The sequence below is a fragment of the Scyliorhinus torazame genome, chromosome 13 (assembly GCF_047496885.1).
Source record: "Scyliorhinus torazame isolate Kashiwa2021f chromosome 13, sScyTor2.1, whole genome shotgun sequence".
Classification (NCBI taxonomy): Eukaryota; Metazoa; Chordata; class Chondrichthyes; order Carcharhiniformes; family Scyliorhinidae; genus Scyliorhinus; species Scyliorhinus torazame.
The window spans coordinates 141,332,173-141,351,725 of NC_092719.1; the positions used below are offsets into that span (position 1 = coordinate 141,332,173).

Sequence of the window (19,553 nt, forward strand, 5' to 3'; positions counted from 1 at the left end):
AACATTTATGGTCAACTCCTCCTATAGTTGTGTGGGTAATTGCACAACATGATGCAGTGCAGAGACAGACAGAATAGAGAGGTTTGGGTGCAATCATCCCTTCATAATGAGTTAACGGTTGTCTACTGAGAGAACAGTTGAGCTGTTCTAACAAACGCCAACAATGCAGGGGCTATTCAGGGGAAAAGTCAACCAGGCTTCCCACTCTTGGCCATTGTAATGTTTTGAGACATTTTCATATTTAATCAACAGTAATGTTTTTTAAAAAGCATTACATTTAAACATTAGGGGTGCAATCTAATGGAAACGTTTCAAAGTGTCATTTGTGGCAGGATTTGCTGTGAGTTTCCACCAGCTCTGTCGGCGAGTTCCCCACCACTATCTAACCACATTTAGTCACTTTTTGGGGCCCTGGGAAGTTTCTCCCTGGGGTGCAATCTAATGTAAAGCCTGGTTGACTTTACCCCCGAATAGCCCCTGCATTGTTGGCGTCTGTTATAATAGCCCACACGTCAAAATATTTTCATCACTGGGGAGCTCAACTTGCTGGCCAGACCAGCTCCTCAGAGATCAGGGCACCATTTGAAAGGGTGCTCTAATCTCGAAGTGGGTTTGTGGGCCCCCCACACCCGACACCCATGGGAAATGTCACCCCCCCCCCACACACACACACACACAGACACACACATACTCATGGGCATTGCCCCACACTCTCCCAATCCCAAGTGATGGCATTCAGGCCTTCACATGCCCCCTTTTGTCCACCCCTTCTAGGACCTCCAGCCTTCACCTGCTCCCCAATGTTCCAGAGGCCCCTTCATACCCGCCCTGCACCCCCCAGCCTTCATACCCCCTCCACCCTCCTTTCATATGCACTGCCCCCCTCAGGTCCTGATCCTTGGCAGTCTCACACTGGCACTCTGGGAGTGCTTCTGCCAGCTTTGCAGTGCCACACGGGCACCTTGGCAGTGCTAGAATGCCCACATTCCAGAGGGAAGACCAGGGGGCCACCCTGCCTTATCCCTTACCACTTAGGGGCCTTTTCCAATTAAGGGGCAATTTAATGTGGCCAATCTACCTGTGGCCAAACGCGGGGAGACTGTGCAAACTCCACACAGACAGTGACCCAGAGCCCGGTTCAAACCTGCGACCTCAGCGCCGTGAGGCAGCAATGCTAACCACTGCACCACCGTGCTGCCCTGTGTGGACCAGTACGAATCAGTGCTCACGTGATCACCCACTGGGAGCTGTTTAAATCATGGGATGCCTTTAGATAATGGGCTTGTCTCGTTAATGGAATGGAGATTGGCCATAATTTGTGATTATTGGTTTATCGACATGCAGCGGGATCCAGAACTCACCAACGGGAGTGGGCCGGATCAATCAGAAACTGAATGGCGTCTAACGCAGTTGCCGATTTCGGACTCTCTCGTGATATAACTGGCTCACTCAGATTCGTGTCCGACACAACATGGCCGTTAGACCCTAGGTCATTAAAGTGGATAAAATTATAGGTGGTTAAAATGCTAATAGGCTCAACTTTGAAATTGTTCTCCAAATGGTGTAAATAAAACTGCAAGCAATGCCTCCATAATTAGGCATTTGTGAAGTCCTTGATCCCAGGCGATCGGAGGTTGTTGGTCAGCCCACTGTGAACATAGATAGACTAAAACAGGGACATGACCACATGCAGCCAGTCAGATTTTGAAATTAAAACCATTGGAAACTTCGGCCAGTTGAGAAATTTGCATGCAACAGGATTGTTGATTAGCAAATATGGATGGTTAGTGTGATCATGGTTTTGTCCTATTGATTGAAGACAGGTTGTAAATAAGGCAGCTTAATGATTCATACCTGACCTTGTCTTACTCAGTGTTCTCAGTATACTTGAGGGCTCATGAAAGTCACAGCTATCTGGGACAGATCACAAGGGAGTGCTATTTGTACAGTACTGCTAAGGACAATGGCCATGTTGTTGTTGATGCCATTAAGGAGGGAGTGAAATCATAGGTCTGGAAATGGAATGTGTTTTGCCAAGTGTACTTTTATATACTGTAGAAGAGAGAGAGAGAGATCTCATGCCGAAGGTGGAGTCAGCACAACAGACACAAGAGAAACTGTAAGAAAAAAAAAAGATCTTTACAGGATCAAGTTGGGAAGAAGCATCATCCATATTGATGTGGGTGTCAGCATGCTTATAATACATAACAGCGCAGACATGGGAACGAGCAGTTCAGGAGGAAAGGGAAGAACCAAATTGAAAGCATTATTAATGAAATTCTCATTCCCAGAGAATTGTCAGGCATTATACACACCATCATCAACATGAGGGGCAAGAAAAAGGGGGTGGGATTCTCTGATGTGAGGCTAAGTGTTGACGGCGTCATAAACGCCGTCACGTTTTACGATGGCGTCAACAGCCCTCCAGGAGCAGCGATCCTGCACCCTACAGGGGGCATGCACGGCACTGGAGTGACTCAAGCAGCTCCAGCTGCCAATACCGGCGTCAAACAGGCACCGCGGGTCTGCGCATGTGCTCTGGGACCGGCGTGAACTCGCGCATGTGCTCTGGGACCGGCGCGAACTCGCGCATGCGCACTAGCTTCTTTCTCCACGTCGGCCCCGACGCAACATGGCGTAGAGCTGCAGGGGCGGCATGGAGTAAAAGAGGCCCCCACCAGGAGAGCCCGGCCCACCGATCGGAATGCCCCGATCGCGGGCCAGGCCACGGTGGAGCCCCCCCCCCCCCCCCACCACCACCACCACCAGGCCACTCCCCACAGGATGGACGCCGAGGTCCCACCAGGTAAGACCACATGTGAATGACGCCGGTGGGACTCGGGCTATCTTGGCGGCCACTTGGGCCATCCCGGGCAGAGAATCGCCTGGGGGGGGGCAGGGTGCTCATTTCAAGAGCTAGTGCAGACTCGATGGGCCGAATGGCCTCCTTCTGCACTGTGAATTCTATGTAATCTATGAGATTGCATTGCGAAAATCTAGCAGGGTGGAAACGCAACAAGAAGGAAAAGAAAACAATTGGCGGTACGATGGCACAGTGGTTAGCACTGCTGCTTCACAGCGCCAGGGACCCGGGTTTGATTCCAACTTTGGATGACTTTCTGTGTGGCACTTGCACATTTTCCCGTGTCTGTGTGGGTTTCCTCCGAGTGTTCCGGTTTCCTCCCACAGTCCAAAGATGTGGTTCAGTGGATTTGCCGTGTTACATTGTCCTTTAGTGTCCAAAGGTTAAGTGGTATTAATGGGATCGGGCAGGGACGCGGCCATAGCTAAGTGCCTAAGCTCTTTTGGACTGTCGATGCAGACTCAATGGACCGAATGGCCTCCTTCTGCACTGCAGGGATTCTATGAAGCAGGAGGAAACTGGTTTAACAGGAATAATTTTTCAGACCAGAGGTCTGCAGTGTGATCAGAACAGGGAGAAACAGGTTATTGATGGGAGATAATGTGGTTGTTGACATGGAGACGGGAAGATCTTCAGAAGAGTTGAGGTCATGAACAGTCTGCAAAATGATGGTTATCACTATTAGGTTTGATCTCCAAAGGAAGTCAAGAGTCATTGCACAATAATTAGCATCTAGCCTCAGCCAAGGCAGAGAACCTTCAATCATACAACAGTCACTCCTTTGTCAGATCGTCAATTCTAAATACTATGTTCTGCAAATAAATTATTTTGTTTATGCAATTGAATAAAGGTTGTGGAGAATTTTTTGTGGATAACTTTTTCTTTGAATCTCAACAGACCCGACACGAATTACAATACCACCATCAGACATGGATGTGACAGTGGGTGAAAGCACAATCTTACCATGCCAAGTCTTCCATGATCCTTCATTGAGTGTTGAATTCTCGTGGTCTTTTAATGGTCAACTTATTGACTTCAGAAGAGATAGAGATCATTTTGAAAAGGTTGGAGGGGTAAGTGGTTCACATAGCTTTATAATCTAATTTTGTCACACGGTGGAGTTTTTATTGCAAGGTTAATGTGTTGGGTTTCAGATATATGAGACCTGAGAATGGCCGAAAATGTTTTATTTGGATAATACGATCAAAGACTGTTAAAAGCTGTGTGATGAAACAAGCCATCTGTAACACAAATGCGTCAGTGTATTATTGACTGGTACAAGAAAGGATTAATGCTTGGTGTCATGATAATGTTGGCTGATTGCAGATGAGATGCCAAGGGAGATGCCTCAACACCTCCTGCTGAAGAGGGATAGAATTAGCCTGGTTTCTCCCCCATTACAGTGCATTGAACTGTAATTTTCATATCGAGTTTAACTGTGTTGTCTTTCCACAGCCATACTAATATAATCACTGATTGTTACTGCCAATAGACAGAGTGACTGAGCTGAGGTGTTAGACGGGGTGCATGAAACTATGTCTAAGATGAAGAAAGAGTCGTGTAAGAGTGAAAAATGAAAATTAGGTTGTAAAATCAAATGCAAAAATGTGCCACTTTTGCTGCAAAGTTTAATTCTGTTGATGTGTGAAGCATTGTATTGTGATTTTCTTGTCTACATCTGGTTGAATTTTAAATTGCTGAGAAAAATAAACAACCGGCTGGTGAAGATAGCACAGCAGGAGAGATTTTCATTTTGAGAAATATGTACATTAAGATTTGTTTGCAGCTACAAGAGAGCCTTAATGGTGCCAGCAGTTACTACATTCATTGCAGGTAGAGGCTTATTCTGGTTGCCAAACACTTATATCCTCAAAGGAAGCACTGTGTAATCGTATGGGATGATTGCAGTGTTGATCAGTCAAATTAGTCAATCTCCGACCTCTTAGCTTCGCTTTTCTTCCAAAATTACAATAATTATGACAAACAAGATTATGCCTGAATTAGTTTATTATATTTAACAATCATATTAGCTGATTACATGTTGAGTCAGATTGTGCAACTTACCTCCAAGAATGGCACTGAGAGAAGATAGGAATTGAATTGCATTTTGAGATTCTTGCATCATGGGTGCCTTTCTTGTCAGACTTACCAATTTCTTCAGATAAATATTTAATTCAATTACACTTTTCAATAAAATATATTATGAATTGCAACCTCGTAACAGCAATACTTGTCAATGCCTATGATTATTGAACAAGTTCCTATATTCACCGTTACCTGTTCTCATTTCCGTTGATTGTTTATATGACTAATATGTTGTAAAAATTTGAAAGCGTTTGCAGGTGACTATCAAGAGAATTTTTCTACTTATCTGTTGAACTATTTCCCTTTTCCCTCATTGTACATTCTTGAGTGAGTGTGTTCCCTTTTCTTAGACTGTCTTTAGGTACATATGTCACAAGGGACATGTGTGTTCCCAAGACCATTCCTCACTCTTGCTTTTATAAATTGAGGAATTAAAGTGTGAACACATTAATGATATGAGATTGCTTTATCTGCTTTTAATTAATTGTAACATCCCAATGCAGGTGATCTGCAAAGTCTTTCTTGAATTGACTCAATTTGGATATCTTCCAATGTTTCCCAAATTACATTGTGGGGATCCAGCTGATAGCCCTGGCTTTTTTTCAGCATAGCTTCAGATTTATAAGCACAGGAGTGGTGGCTTATAGCATCTCGGGTGGTTTAAGGAGATTGATTGAGGATTTGGAATCAAACATTTAAATTTGGAGCTACTTAAAATAGATTTGAGACTGATCTCCTTCATGCATGCCTATGTCAGGTCTGTTTATTATTTGAAATGATATTGGAATTTGGTGAAAATAGGAGATACTTAGATATTAGCTGCCACTGTACCATGGCTACTGAACATAGTTGGTAATGAAACAAACTGTGTTTAGACTTCATCTGCCCAAGTGATTATATTTGAAGAGCAATTCATGAGCTGTGAAACACTTTGAATTTTTCCAGGAACATGAAAACTGCTATATAAATAGTCATGAGACTATGCTCCTTTATTTTTGAAGATGTGATTTTTCAACTTTCAACTGACTGAAAATTTTGTGATTTGAAATGAATCAGAGCAAACTACTTAAAAATGCAAGGCCATCTTCGAGGGGGAAGATGAAAAGCAAACAAATTACCCACCAAAACCCAATGCTATCCAAGGAAGAGACATTAAAATGCAAAGCGCTGGAAATTGAAATGATGACTGCCACAGATAGGTTGACCCAAAACCCCTTGCTAATACACAATGGGTGAAGTAGTTCAGGCCAAATGACAGAGAGACTGCAAGGATGTTTTCAGCTCTCTCCCTTTTGGAACAAGTATATTACCTGGTTCAGAAGCCCCAACTATTAAAAACCTACCAAACCGAGATTTCATCATAATTGCAACACTCCCCACATCGAGGCCCCAGATCTGGAATTGTTCTCGCAAACTGACCAAAGAATTGGAGTGGGAAAAACAAATCGTTCCTTCAAAGGCAACTCAAAAACTGCAAAAAAGGTTTCCTTGGGTCAGTAATACTAAAGTGCCCAAATATCCACATTCGATATCAATGCTTTCGTAAGGCAGCATGGTAGCTCAGTGTTAGCACTATGGCTTCACAGTGCCAGGATCCCAGGTCCGATTCCCGGCTGGGTCACTGTCTGGGTGGAGTCTGCACATTCTCCCCGTGTCTGCATGGGTTTCCTCCTGGTGCTCCAGTTTCCTCCCACTAGTCCCGAAACACGTGCTGTTAGGTAATTTGGACATTCCGAATTCTCCCTTAGTGTACCCGAACAGGCGCCGGAATGTGGCGACCAGGGTTTTTTCGCAGTAACTTCATTGCAATGTAAGCCTACTTGTGACAATAAAGAGTATTATTATAAAGAAAGATGAGATAACTAGTTATCCTTGGAAGAATTAAAAAGTGTAGCTTGGCACCTCAAGGTGATTTCCACCCAAAAGCCAGAATAATTAACATTTTCAAATGGGTGTCAAAACACATAGAGGTGGAAACTGAGGACACATAAGCAGATAAATTAGTGGCAGGACAAATTAAAACTGGTGTAGTGGAAATTGAAACTGGAATTTGAGGAAAGAGAATAAGAGAGAAGCAGGAATGGGAGTTTCAATTAAAACAACTCAAGCTGATGGGGATGATCCCATTTGTCCATTGAAGGCATCCCCAGCTGAGATTTAAGGGCTGAGGTATTCAAATTTACCTATTTAATCTCTAAATTTGGTGAAGAAGAGGAGGGTGCATTCTTTATCTCATCAAAAGGTGAGCATGGCAGTTAAATTGGCCAACTGAAAATGAGTCCCTGCTCAAGAGGTTTACTCGCGGTTGCCTGAGCAAAGTCGGCAAGCTATGAGACAGTAAAACGGGTTATTTTAAATGTGTACTGGCTATTGCTGGAAGCACACCAGCAGAAATCTTGTACCATCAGGAAATGGCCTGAACAAACATACCTGGAATGTGAACACCTTTGACGACTGACATTTGACCGGTGGTTAGAGGCACTTAAAAACAAGGCCGCCTGCAAAACATTTGATAAATAATTCTCCTTGAGGAGTTCAAAAACTCCAAATCCTTCCTGATAAAAGGAACACAGAAGAACAGGTAGTAACAGGGGCCGTGCAGGCAACAAACTTGTTTATGAGCTTATCCACAAACCCTCGTACCAAAGTAAAGCCTTCCCAAGACACTCCCAACCAACTGTCAAGGATAGAAAGATAAGAAACTGAGCACCCCTGGGAGAGAAGGGACTGCTGAAACACAGGGCCCCTCCTCAGGATGGAAAGGATGGTGCTGAGACAGGAGTGAAGCCAAGAAGCCTTTGTGTTTGAACCGCCGCAAGGCAGGACATATTTGCGCTGATTACTGGACGTACTTGCTGGGCGAATGGGACATTCTGAATTCTCCCTCAGTGTACCTGGACAGGCGCAGGAGTGTGGTGACTGGGGGATTTTCACAGCAACGTAATTGCAGTGTTAATATAAGCCTACCTGTGGGACTAATAAAGATTATTATTATAAGATCATGCCTGATCTGATTGTAACTTGAACCCCACATTCCTGCCTACCTGCAATAACTTTTCACCCCCTTGTTACCCAAGGATCAGCTCTGCCTTTAAAAATATACAAAGACTCTGCTCTACTCCCTTTTGAGGGATGGGTTCCAGAGATTCCCCTCTGAAAGAAAAAGATTCCCTAATTTCTGTCTTAAATGAGCGACCCTTATTTGTAAACAGTGACCTCTAGTTCTAGATTCTCCAATAAGAGGAAACATCCCTTCCATATGAACTCCAGGATCTTAAAGGTCTCGATCAAGTCACCCCTTACTCTCCAAACTCTTGTGGAATCAAGTCTAACCTCTCCAAACTCACCCCATAATGCAACCCGCTCATTCTTGGTATTAGTCTCATAAACCTTCTCTGAACGGATTCTAATACGTTTCTATCTTTCTTTAAATAAAGAGACCAATACTGTACACATTATTCCAGATGTGGCCTCTTCACTGCCCTATACAACTAAGCAGAACCTCCCTACTTTTGTAATCAATTCCACTCACAATAAACAATAACATTCTATTAGCTTTCCTAACTACTTGCTCTACCTGTGTACCAGCCTTTTGTGATTCATGCACTTGGACATCCAGATCCCTCTGCCCCTCAGAGCTTTGCAATCTCTCACCATATAGATAATAAGCTTCTTTTTATTATTCCTATCAAAATGTAACATTTCACAGTTGCCCACATTGTACCATTTTCCCCGACTTTTGCCCACTCACTTAACCTATCTATATCCTTTTGTAGTCTCTTTATGAACTCTTCACAGTTTACTTTACTACCTGTTAAGTAATGGGTTAAGAGACATTGCATTTAGTTGTCTCATTTATGTTAAGTATGCATTAATTGACACTGACATGTAAAGGGACTTCAGGTGGCCTCTGTCAGGTGGTGTGTTGTTAAGAGCTTTGTGCAGAGGCTGTGGAAGTGAAATAAATGGTGTTTGGTGAAAAGGAACAAGAACTTTAGACTCTTCATTTCACAGCAACTAAAACGTCTAACAATGGTAGCAGAGGATGGTTGCTGTGTAAATGTGAAGGTTTGAAAGATACAACTTTTCCAGATCAAACCAAGGAGTGAGTGAGAAAATTAAAAAAAATAAAAGGGATTTATGGCTGAACCGAGGATAAAGATGGCTGGATATGACTATCCTCCCTTATTTTCTGAAAGGGAATCGTACAACCAATGGAGAAGTGCAGTAGTTATGTGGACTAAGGTAACTGCTTTGGGAAAGAGAAAACAAGGTATGGCATTGGCTCTTTCTCTACCATATGGCAGTAAAATCCGAAACAAAGTGCTTTCTGAGCTGGAATTGGGAGAGTTAGACTCAGAAGAAGGTCTGGAGACTTTATTACATTATATGGATAAGAATTATAAGAAAGATGACTTGTTAAGTGCGTATGAAGCATGGTCGGATTTTGATAAGTTCCGGAAAATGGAGGATATCTCCATGGAAGACTATATAATGGAATTTGGCAGACTATATAAAAGTTTGCAGAAACACAATCTGGAATTTCCACAGTCTGTGTTGGCCTTTAAATTACTTGACTGTGCTAGAGTGAGCAACATGGATAGGCTCCTAGTTTTGACAGGAGTTCAGTTTACTGATAACGATACCTTATTCGAACAGATGACAAAAGCTTTACAAAAGTTTCTGGGGAAACATTCTATTCCGATGGCTCTGATGACCCAAATAGGTCAGCCTGCAATAAGGCAGAATATGGAAGATACACTAGTAACAGGATGGCAAAATCATATGGCTACGAACAGAGCTCAAGACTATAGATGGAGACCGAGACAAGGAAATTATGAAGACAGAAACCCAGTTAGAACCTACAATAGGAAGATGAACCCCAGAAATGCATGGGGCATGATAAATCGATGTTTTCGATGTGACTCTCAATACCATTATGCTTTCAACTGTCCAACTCGTTATGATAGAGTGTTTGAAGCGACACATGACACAGAAGAGTCAGAAGAGGAAGAAGATAGTGACCAGAAAGAAGGCATTGTCCTGTTGATAAGCAGTTTTACGCCGGTAATGAGGGTGTTGGTTGCAGAATCCTTCAACTGTGTTGTATTGGACAGTGGCTGCACATCTACTGTGTGTGGAATTGACTGGTTAAAATGATACCTGGAATCTTTGAATGCTGAAAATCGTAACAAGGTTAAGGAATTTGAAAGTTCCACAAGTTTCAGGTTTGGGGATGATAATACTCTGAAGTCGCTGAAAAGAGTGGTGATCCCGTGCAATATTGCTGGAGTGAATCATTTCATTAGCACGGGTGTTGTATCAAGTGAGATACATTTGCTTCTGAGCAGACCGTCGATGAAGAAAGCACACATGAAACTGGATATGGAACAGGATAAGGCAACAGCTTTTGGAAAGACGGCGGACTTACAATTTACACAGTCGGGACACTATTGTATTCCATTACTGACAAATAATTTTTCAAGTAGAGTGGTTAAGGATGTGTTAATGGCAGTTGAAAATGGGACTTGAGCTGATAAAAAGCTTGTGGTATTGAAACTGCATAGGCAATTTGTACACCCATCTCCTCGGAGGTTGAAAAATGTATTAAAGGATGCAGGGGCAAGGGATGATGACTATACTAAACTGATAGAACAGGTTAGTGACCGCTGTGAAGTTTGTAGGAAGTACAGAAGGACACCAGCATGACCGATAGTAACCCTACCTTTGACCAGGGATTTTAACGACATTGTGGCCATGGACCTTAAGATCTGGGATAAAGCAAATAATATATTTATTTTGCATTTTGTAGATTTAGCAACCAGATATAGTCAATCAACAATTGCACGAAGTAAAGAAAAGAGAGTAATTCTGGATCAAATCGTGGAAAAATGGATAGGGACAGGAATGGGTCCACCGGCAAAATTCCTTACGGACAATGGGGGAGAATTTGCTAATGATGAGTTTAGGGATATGTGTGAAAACATGAATATCAGAGTTATGAATACGGCTGCAGAAAGCCCATTTAGTAATGGTGTCTGTGAAAGAAATCATGCTGCCATCGATGACATGCTTCGGAAAATGTTGGCAGATCGACCAAATTGCAGGCTAAATTCAGCTTTAGCATGGGCAGTACATGCAAAGAATTCATAGCAGATGGTTGGGGGCTATAGTCCTTATCAATTAGTGTTTGGTAGAATTCTTAAAATTCCGTCCATTTTGGATGACCAGCCTCCAGCTTGGGAGGGGACTACAATTAGCTCTGGTTTTGCTGAACACTTAAATGCATTACATAGCAGTAGAAAAGCTTTTTTGGAAGCAGAAGTCTCTGAAAGAATCCGCAGAGCTTTAAGACATAATGTACGGCCATCAGATGCCGTTTTTCAGCAAGGAGGCATGGTATACTATAAGAGAGACAATTCTAATGAATGGAAAGGCCCAGGGAAGATCATAGGCATAGATGGCAAAACAATTATTTTGCAACATGGTAATCAAACTGTTAGGGTATATTCATCAAGGATAATGGGTACAGATTACAAATTTTCAAATTTAGACAGAGCAGACAGACATGACGAGGAACCAGAGTCATCTGGTACGCATGTGTTACAGAACTATGAGGACCAATTAACTGATATAGACAGGGTTTCTGTGGAGGAACACAACACTTATGGTGAATTAGAACAGGCCATTTTTCCGATAGGGCAACTGCCAAAAGTTGGTACAAAAGTGACATACTTGCCTGAAGGGTCTAGTCAATGGAAGGATGCAACTGTTATTAGTAGAGCAGGGAATGCCACTGGAAAGTATAAACATTGGTTGAATGTACAGCATTCAGGGGAAGGAGGCAAGGCAATGGATTGGGAAAATGAAGTTCAAAAATGGAGTGCACAGAAACGCAGTGCCAGTTCAGATAGTACATCGGATAGTGAACAGGTCCGCAGGAAAAGGTCGAGAACTATTGAAAGGGCATCCCACAGCAGAAGGGGAAGATCAAGCAGTAGCAGTACAGAACGAGATACCAGGCGGGAGAGGGGACGTAGTTTGTCAAGATCTCGGAACATGAGTAAGACTACGAATACTAATAGGAGTAGAAGCCCACATGCACGTGAGATTTTGGTGGCTTCAAATAAATTAGATTAAAAAGTTATTAAAGAAGCCAAACAGCAAGAATTGCATAGTTGGAGTGAATTTGGGGTATACACGGAAGTACCGGATAGGGGACAACGAGCTCTATCCCAGAGATGGATTTGCATGGAAAAGGTTCTTCCGGATGGAACTTATAAGGCAAAGGCCAGGCTTGTGGCAAGGGGATTTGAAGAAAACTTAGAAGATCAGGATTTAAGGGTAGATTCACCTACAGCAGGAAAGGTTATTTTAAAGATCTTCTTGGCTCTATTAGTCACAAAGGCATGGGAATGCAAATCTATAGATATAAAAGCTGCCTTTTTGCAGGGGCATCAGCTCCAGAGAGACATTTTTCTCCGTCCTCCTAAAGAAGCAGCTAACACAGAAGGGGTACTCTGGAAGTTGAACAAATGTGTATATGGATTAATTGATGCATCTAGAGTCTGGTATTTTTTGGTAAGGTCAGTTTTGTTAAAGTTAGGCTGTTGCCAGTTGAAAGCAGATCCTGCAATGTTTTACTGGCACTATAAAGGAAATCTTTCTGGCATTTTTATGATGCATGTCGATGATTTTTTGTGGGGTGGGACTAGTGATTTTGAAGCTATTGTAATCTCTGGTTTGAGGAAAGAATTCAGGGTTGGAAGTCAGGCTTCCGGTGCATTTAAATATATTGGACTGGAAATTGGACAGACTAAGTTAGGGGCAACTTTACGTCAGCAATCTTATTTGGAAAGCATCACCCCAATAGCAATTAGTCGTGGCCGAGTTTCACAAAAAGACGCAATGGTTTCAAAGATAGAAAAAGAGCAACTGCAAAGTTTAATTGGGAAACTGAACTGGTTAGGTAGACAGACTAGACCGGACGTGAGTTTTGATGTCTTAGAGTTGAGTACAAAAATGAATGATCCCAAAGTGGAAGACATAATAAGAGCAAATAAAGCATTGGCCAAACTAAAAATGCAGGAGTGTGTTTTGAGGTTCCCGGTTTTAGGTGACCTTAAGCACTTGAAACTCATAGTTTATAGTGATGCGTCCCATGCAAATTCATGTGATGGGGTTTCAAGCGCAGGAGGTTTTATAATTTTCCTTTTGGGGATCAATGGTAAATGTTGCCCGCTTGTGTGGGAAACAAAGAAAATAAGGAGAGTGGTAAAAAGCACTTTGGCTGCTGAGACGTTAAGCCCTGTAGAGGCGGTGGATATGGCTTTTTATATAAGTATGATATTGACAGAAATGTTGGCATTAGGGGATTTGGGTAATATACCTATTGACTGTCACATTGAAAATAAACCCCTGTGGGAAAATGTGCGCTCTACAAAAAGTGTCAATGAAAAGAGGTTACGGATAGACATCGCAAGTTTGAAGCAGATGTTGGACAGAGGGGAAATAACAAAAATTAAATGGGTCGACAGGAGCTATCAACTGTCAGAGGGGTGAGTTCACAGAAACTTTTGGACATTGTTAATGAAGGGCGCCTGTTTCTGTGACTTTTTTTTTCTCGTCCAAACAAAAAAAAGGGGGGCAAATCATGTGTGTGCTTTTTGAGTTTCTCGAAATTTTGTTTTCACCTAATTATTTTTTTTCTCCAAGGAAGGGGAGACTGTTAAGTAATGGGTTAAGAGACATTGCAATTAGTTGTCTCATGTATGTTAAGTATCCATTAATTGACACTGATTTGTAAAGGGGCTTCAGGTGGCCTCTGTCAGGTGGTGTGTTGTTAAGAGTTTTGTGCAGAGGCTGTGGAAGTAAAATAAATGGTGTTTAGTGAAAAGGAACAAGAACTTTAGACTCTTCATATCACAGCAACTAAAACGGCTAACACTACCTATCTTTGTGTCATCAACAAATTTCGCAACCATCCCTTGAGTCCCTTCAACCTAATCACGTCTTTCAATTTGTGAAATATTGAGGCCTCAGCACTGATACCTGAAGCACATCCTGCGAACGAGAAAAAACATGATACCTACACTGTTTCCTGTCAGCTAGCCAATCTTCAATCTATGGCAATATATTACCCCAGCAAACACAAAAATTCCAGCAAAATTGGACACCATGTTCACCCACCTAAATTTAGAACAGCAAGGAGACTTGGCAAAGTTGCTCACTGTATTTAAAAGCCTATGTAGAGATGAGCCAGGCGGCACCACTTTAGCTCTACATGATGTGCATATGGGAGACGCTCCTCCCCTCATGGCAACATCTGTACCATACCGTCTAGGTCGGGAAAGGTTGGCCCATGTTCGGAAGAAGATTAATTACATGCTGGAGCACCAATTAATAGGACCTAGCAATCATAGCTTGACCTCCCCAGTTATGCTCGTGTCCAAACCGGATGGTTCCACAAGGCTCAGCATTAACTATCAAAACATTAATGCAGTGACCAGGGATACTCCTATCCACGGCCCTGTCTGAAAGACTGCGTGTATAGGGTAGGAAACACAGCCTGAAGTACAAAAGTAGATATACTCGAGGGATACTGGCAGGTTCCCTGACAGCCTTTTGGAAGAAAATCGCCAACTTTGTGACTGCGCATGGTCTATGTCAGTGTTGAGTCATGCCATTTGGACTCAGGAAACTCCAGCTACTTTTCAAAGGCTAATAAACCAGGTAGTGGTGGGCTTCTCCAACTGTGTCGTGTACCTGGGTGATGACCATGGGAAACTCACTGAGAGAAACTGGAAACCTGATGTGTTGGGTGCTCTGGATCCGTGGAACACATACAGGCTACCAACACTTAAAATAGTACAATACTATTTTTTAAGCTAGAAACTGTTGAACATACTTTCACTGTGGGTTAACACAATGTTAGATTACACTAAAGACCTATGCCTATCCTAACCAGTCTATGCACTCAGCACATGATGAAGATCTGTGCTGTAAGCTGTAAGCTCTGTCCTACTGAGAGGCTGCATCCCGAATGAACGGCAAAACTGATGCCCTCTGTCTTGAAAGTGAGTGTGCTCGAACTTGTGATTGGCTGCGGTGTTGTGTGTGTTGATTGGTCTTGCTGTGTGTCCATCAGTGTGTGTGTCTGCACCATGATACACTGGTGTATATTATGACATCCCCCCCTTTTATAAGAAAATGTATGTGTGTGGCAATAAATAATGTGTGGTGATAATGTTCCGAACTACGTGTGGGGTGCGAAGACATATTTACAGGACTATGTACATGAGAACTAAGCTATTTACATGGGAAGGTGCCTGGTGCAGAGAAGCAGTATGCAACAAGAGTAACGAGATCAACACTATGTACAAACCAGGGAAACGATCATACAAAGCAACGAACCAATTCAGAGAGTTCGGAAATTCGAAAAGTTCATAAATTTAGTCTCAGAGGTGGGCGACGAATTCTGATTGACCGCCTCAAGGGTGGGTCGAGAACCGCCGGTTCAGGAGCGGGCTCGACTGCATCAAAGTCAGGGGGAGGCAGAGTGACAGGGAGCTCTGCATAGTCCGTAGCAGGGTAAGCAGGAGGGCGAGGTGACACTGGAGGGTCACGTGGCGAGCATGGAACAAGACGAAGGTCGCGTCGATTACAGCGCCGAATAGAGCCATCCGGTAGACGTACCAGGAACGAGCCTGCCGAAGGACAACAGCGGTTGCAGACCAGCCACCATCCGGAAGATGGACGCGGACGTTGTCTTCTGGAGCCAGAGCAGGGAGATCAGCTGCACGAGAGTCATGAACTGCCTTGTGCTGTGCACGAGACAGCTGCATCCGTTAAAGGACCGGAATGTGGTCGAGGTCTGGGACATGGATGGACAGCACCGTCGTCCTCAGGGTGCGACTCATGTGTAATTGGGCTGGTGACAGGCCAGTGGACAGTGAGGCGGAGCGATAGGCCAGCAAGGCAAGGTAGAAATCAGACCCAGCATCGGCAGCCTTGCATAGGAGCCGTTTGACGATATGTACTCCCTTCTCTGCTTTGCCGTTGGATTGGGGGTACAGGGGACCGGACGTCACATGGGCAAAATTGTACCCTCTGGCAAAGTTGGACCATTCTTGGCTGGCGAAGCAGGGGCCATTGTCCGACATAACCGTGAGCGGGATGCCGCGTCGAGCAAAGGTTTCTTTACATGCACGAATGACTGCAGACGAGGTGAGGTCGTGCAACCGTATCACCTCCGGGTAATTCGAAAAGTAGTCCACGATCAGGACATAGTCTCTACCCAGCACGTGGAACAAGTCAATTCCCACCTTGGTCCATGGTGACGTGACCAACTCATGAGGCTGCAGGGTCTCACGTGGTTGGGCCGGTGGGAAGCGCTGACAAGTGGGGCAGTTGAGCACTGTGTTGGCTATGTCCTCATTAATGCCGGGCCAGTACACTACCTCTCAGGCCCGTCGGCAGCACTTTTCCACGCCAAGGTGGCCTTGTGTAGTTGTTCCAGGACAAGCTGGCGCATGCTATGCGGGATGACAATGCGATCCAGTTTTAGAAGAACCCCGTCTACTACTGCCAGATCATCTCTGACATTATAGAATTGAGGGCATTGGCCCTTGAGCCACCCGTCCATTAGGTGGCGCATGACACGCTGTAGCAAGGGGTCAGCTACCGTCTCGCGGTGAATTTGGACGAGACGTTCATCCGAGGCAGGTAGATTGGAGGCCGCGAATGCCACATAGGTGTCAACCTGGCAGACAAATCCCGCTGAGTCACATGGAGTGTTGAATGCCCTGGAGAGAGCGTCAGCAATGATGAGGTTCTTGCCTGGGGTGTATACCAGCTGGAAGTCATAACGGAGCTTGAGAAGAATACGCTGGAGGCGAGGCGTCATGTCGTTCAAGTCTTTCTGTATTATATTGACCAGCGGGCGATGGTCGGTCTTGACGGTGAATTGAGGAAGTCCGTAGACATAATCGTGAAATTTAACAACACCGGTCAGAAGGCCCGGGCACTCCTTTTCTATCTGCGCGTAGCGCTGCTCTGTAGGGGTCATCGCACGTGACGCTTATGCAATGGGGGCCCAAGATGAGGCCTCATCACGTTGAAGGAGCACTGCCCCAATGCCGGATTGACTGGCATTGGTCAAAATTTTGGTCTCCTTTGCTGGATCGAAGAAGGCTAAGACCGGGGCCGTGGTCAGTTTTGTTTTGAGTTCCCTCCATTCGCGCTCGTGGGCAGGGAGCCATTGGAAGTCTGTCGTCTTCCTGACCAGGTTCCTGAGAGCCGTGGTATGAGAGGCGAGGTTAGGGATGAATTTCCCTAAAAAATTGACCATGCCCAGAAATCGGAGGACCGTCTTCTTGTCCTCTGGTGTTTTCATAGCTGTGATGGCAGCTACCTTGTCCGCATCCGGCTGCACACACAATTGGGAGATGTGGTCCCCGAGGAACTTAGGTTCTGTCTGACCAAAAGAGCATTTGGCCCTGTTGAGGCGGAGGCCATGCTCACGTATACGTCTGAATATGCGCTGGAGGCGACTAACATGCTCCTGTGGGGTGGTGGACCAAATGATTATGTCATCGACATCGACACGAACAACTTCAATACCTTCCATCATTTGTTCCATAATCCTATGGAACACTTCTGATGCAGATATGATCCCAAACGGCATCCTGTTGTAACAATATCTTCCAAAGGGGGTATTAAACGTGCAGACTTTCCTGCTGGATTTATCGAGCTGGCTTTGCCAGAATCCTTTTGAGGCGTTGAGTTTGGTAAAGAGCTCAGCGCGAGCCATCTCACATGTGAGCTCTTCGTGCTTGGGAATTGGTTAGTGCTCTCTCATAATATTGCGACTTAGATCCTTGGGATCAATGCAAATGCTCAATTCGCCGGAAGGCTTTTTTTCACATACCATGGAACTGACCCAGTCGGTCAGTTCTGTGACTTTGGAAATCACTCCTTGGTTCTGGAGGGCCTGCAGCTGCTGCTTGAGGCGGTCCTTAAGGGGTGCTGGGACCCTGCGAGGTGCGTGCACCACAGGCGTGGCATTCGGTTTTAATACAATCTTGTAGATGTACAGGAGCGTGCCCATGCCCTCGAAGACATTGTGGTACTGGTTGATGTTGGCGTTGAGTTGCGTTCTGAAGTCAGTGTCCTGAAAGGCAGATGCGTCACCAGGAGAGAGAGAGTGAACTCTCTGAACTAGGTTCAACAGCTTGCAAGCCTGCGCGCCAAGCAGGGAGGCTTTCGAGGAGCCCACGATTTCAAAGGGAAGGATGGCTTTGCGTGACCTGTGCATCACTTCAAGTTGGCATGAGCTGCTGGCAGCAATGGCATTGCCATTATAATCTAATAGCTGGCAGGCTGATGTCATCGTCCGGATCGATGCTGTGTACCGATAGAGGTTGGATTCTTTGCTTCGGGGACACCCTGTTTTTTGTCATGATACTGACTCGAAAAGGTGCCTTCGGGTCCTTGGTGTCAATATCGGGTAGCAGGTCCGAATCGGGCTCAGTGACCATGGGTTGAATGGACCGGACATTCCTGCGAGGCTGGCTGGAGCGACGAGAGTTGGCAGGCTGAGCTGATCTGCATAAAGCAGCACAGTGGCCAAGTTTGCCACATTGCAGGCATCATCGGGACTTGGCAGGACATTGACGCTTTAAATGGGCGGAGCCACAGTTGCCACCGTTGTAGCGTCCGTACACTCGCTGCGCCACCACGCATGCATGGTGCGCGCCTGCGTAGTACGTTCGTCGACATCGCCGTCCCCTCGCCTGGCGCACACAAGCGCGGGAGTCCGTGAAAAGCGCGTGAAATGGGCGCCCTCATCCAGGCTGAGGCCCTGGAGTTGCTCGATTGCTTGGATCCGTTCTGCCTCATAGGGACCTTGCCGCGCCATTTCAGCCGCTTGGATGTGGGAATACCGACTAGTGGCGTGTTCGTGTAGCACGCAGGTCTCGATGCCAATCGCTAGGGTGAGCTGCTTTACCTTGAGGAGCTGCTGGCGTAGGGGGTCCGACTGAACACCGAAAACGATCTGGTCACGTATCATGGAGTCGGAGGTGCACCCGTAATTACAGGACTGCGCAAGGATGCAAAAGTTCATCCTTACCCTGCAAACGCTGTTGGAATACATAGCTCTCGAAACTTTCATTCACCTCGATGTCGCAGTGACTGTCAAACTTAAGGAGGACCGTCTTGAATTTTGATTTATCTTCACCATCAGCAAAGGTAAGAGAATTGAAAATGTGGATGGCATGGTCCCTGGCCATGGATAGGAAGAGAGCGACCTTCCTGGTGTCTGAGGCAGCTTCCAGGTCTGTGGCTTCAAGGTAGAGCTGGAAGCGTTGTTTGAATATCTTCCAGTTGGCCCCCAGGTTACCGGTGATGCGGAGCGGCGGGCGGACGCTGTCCATTTTGCAGGATGGCTGTATGCTGGTGGAAGGCAGATCACTTGCAGGTAGGTCTAAGAAGTTCTAACGACCCTCAACTACTGGTACCATGATGTGTTGGGTGCTCTGGATCCGTGGAACACAAACAGGCCACCAACACTTAAAATAGAGCAACACTATTTTATTAAGCTAGA

General features: G+C 45.0%; 1 protein-coding gene across 26 annotated transcripts in view; it reads left to right on the top strand.

Moving 5' to 3' along the window:
* The window catches only part of LOC140388298 (contactin-4-like), a 3,617,424-nt gene that overhangs the window by 3,028,596 nt on the left and 569,275 nt on the right, over positions 1–19,553 (top strand). For all 26 annotated transcript variants that reach the window (XM_072472208.1, XM_072472210.1, XM_072472213.1 and 23 more), the window contains one exon: positions 3,761–3,936. In XM_072472208.1, the coding sequence (XP_072328309.1) occupies positions 3,761–3,936 (176 nt within the window). The remainder of the gene's footprint in view (positions 1–3,760; positions 3,937–19,553) is intronic.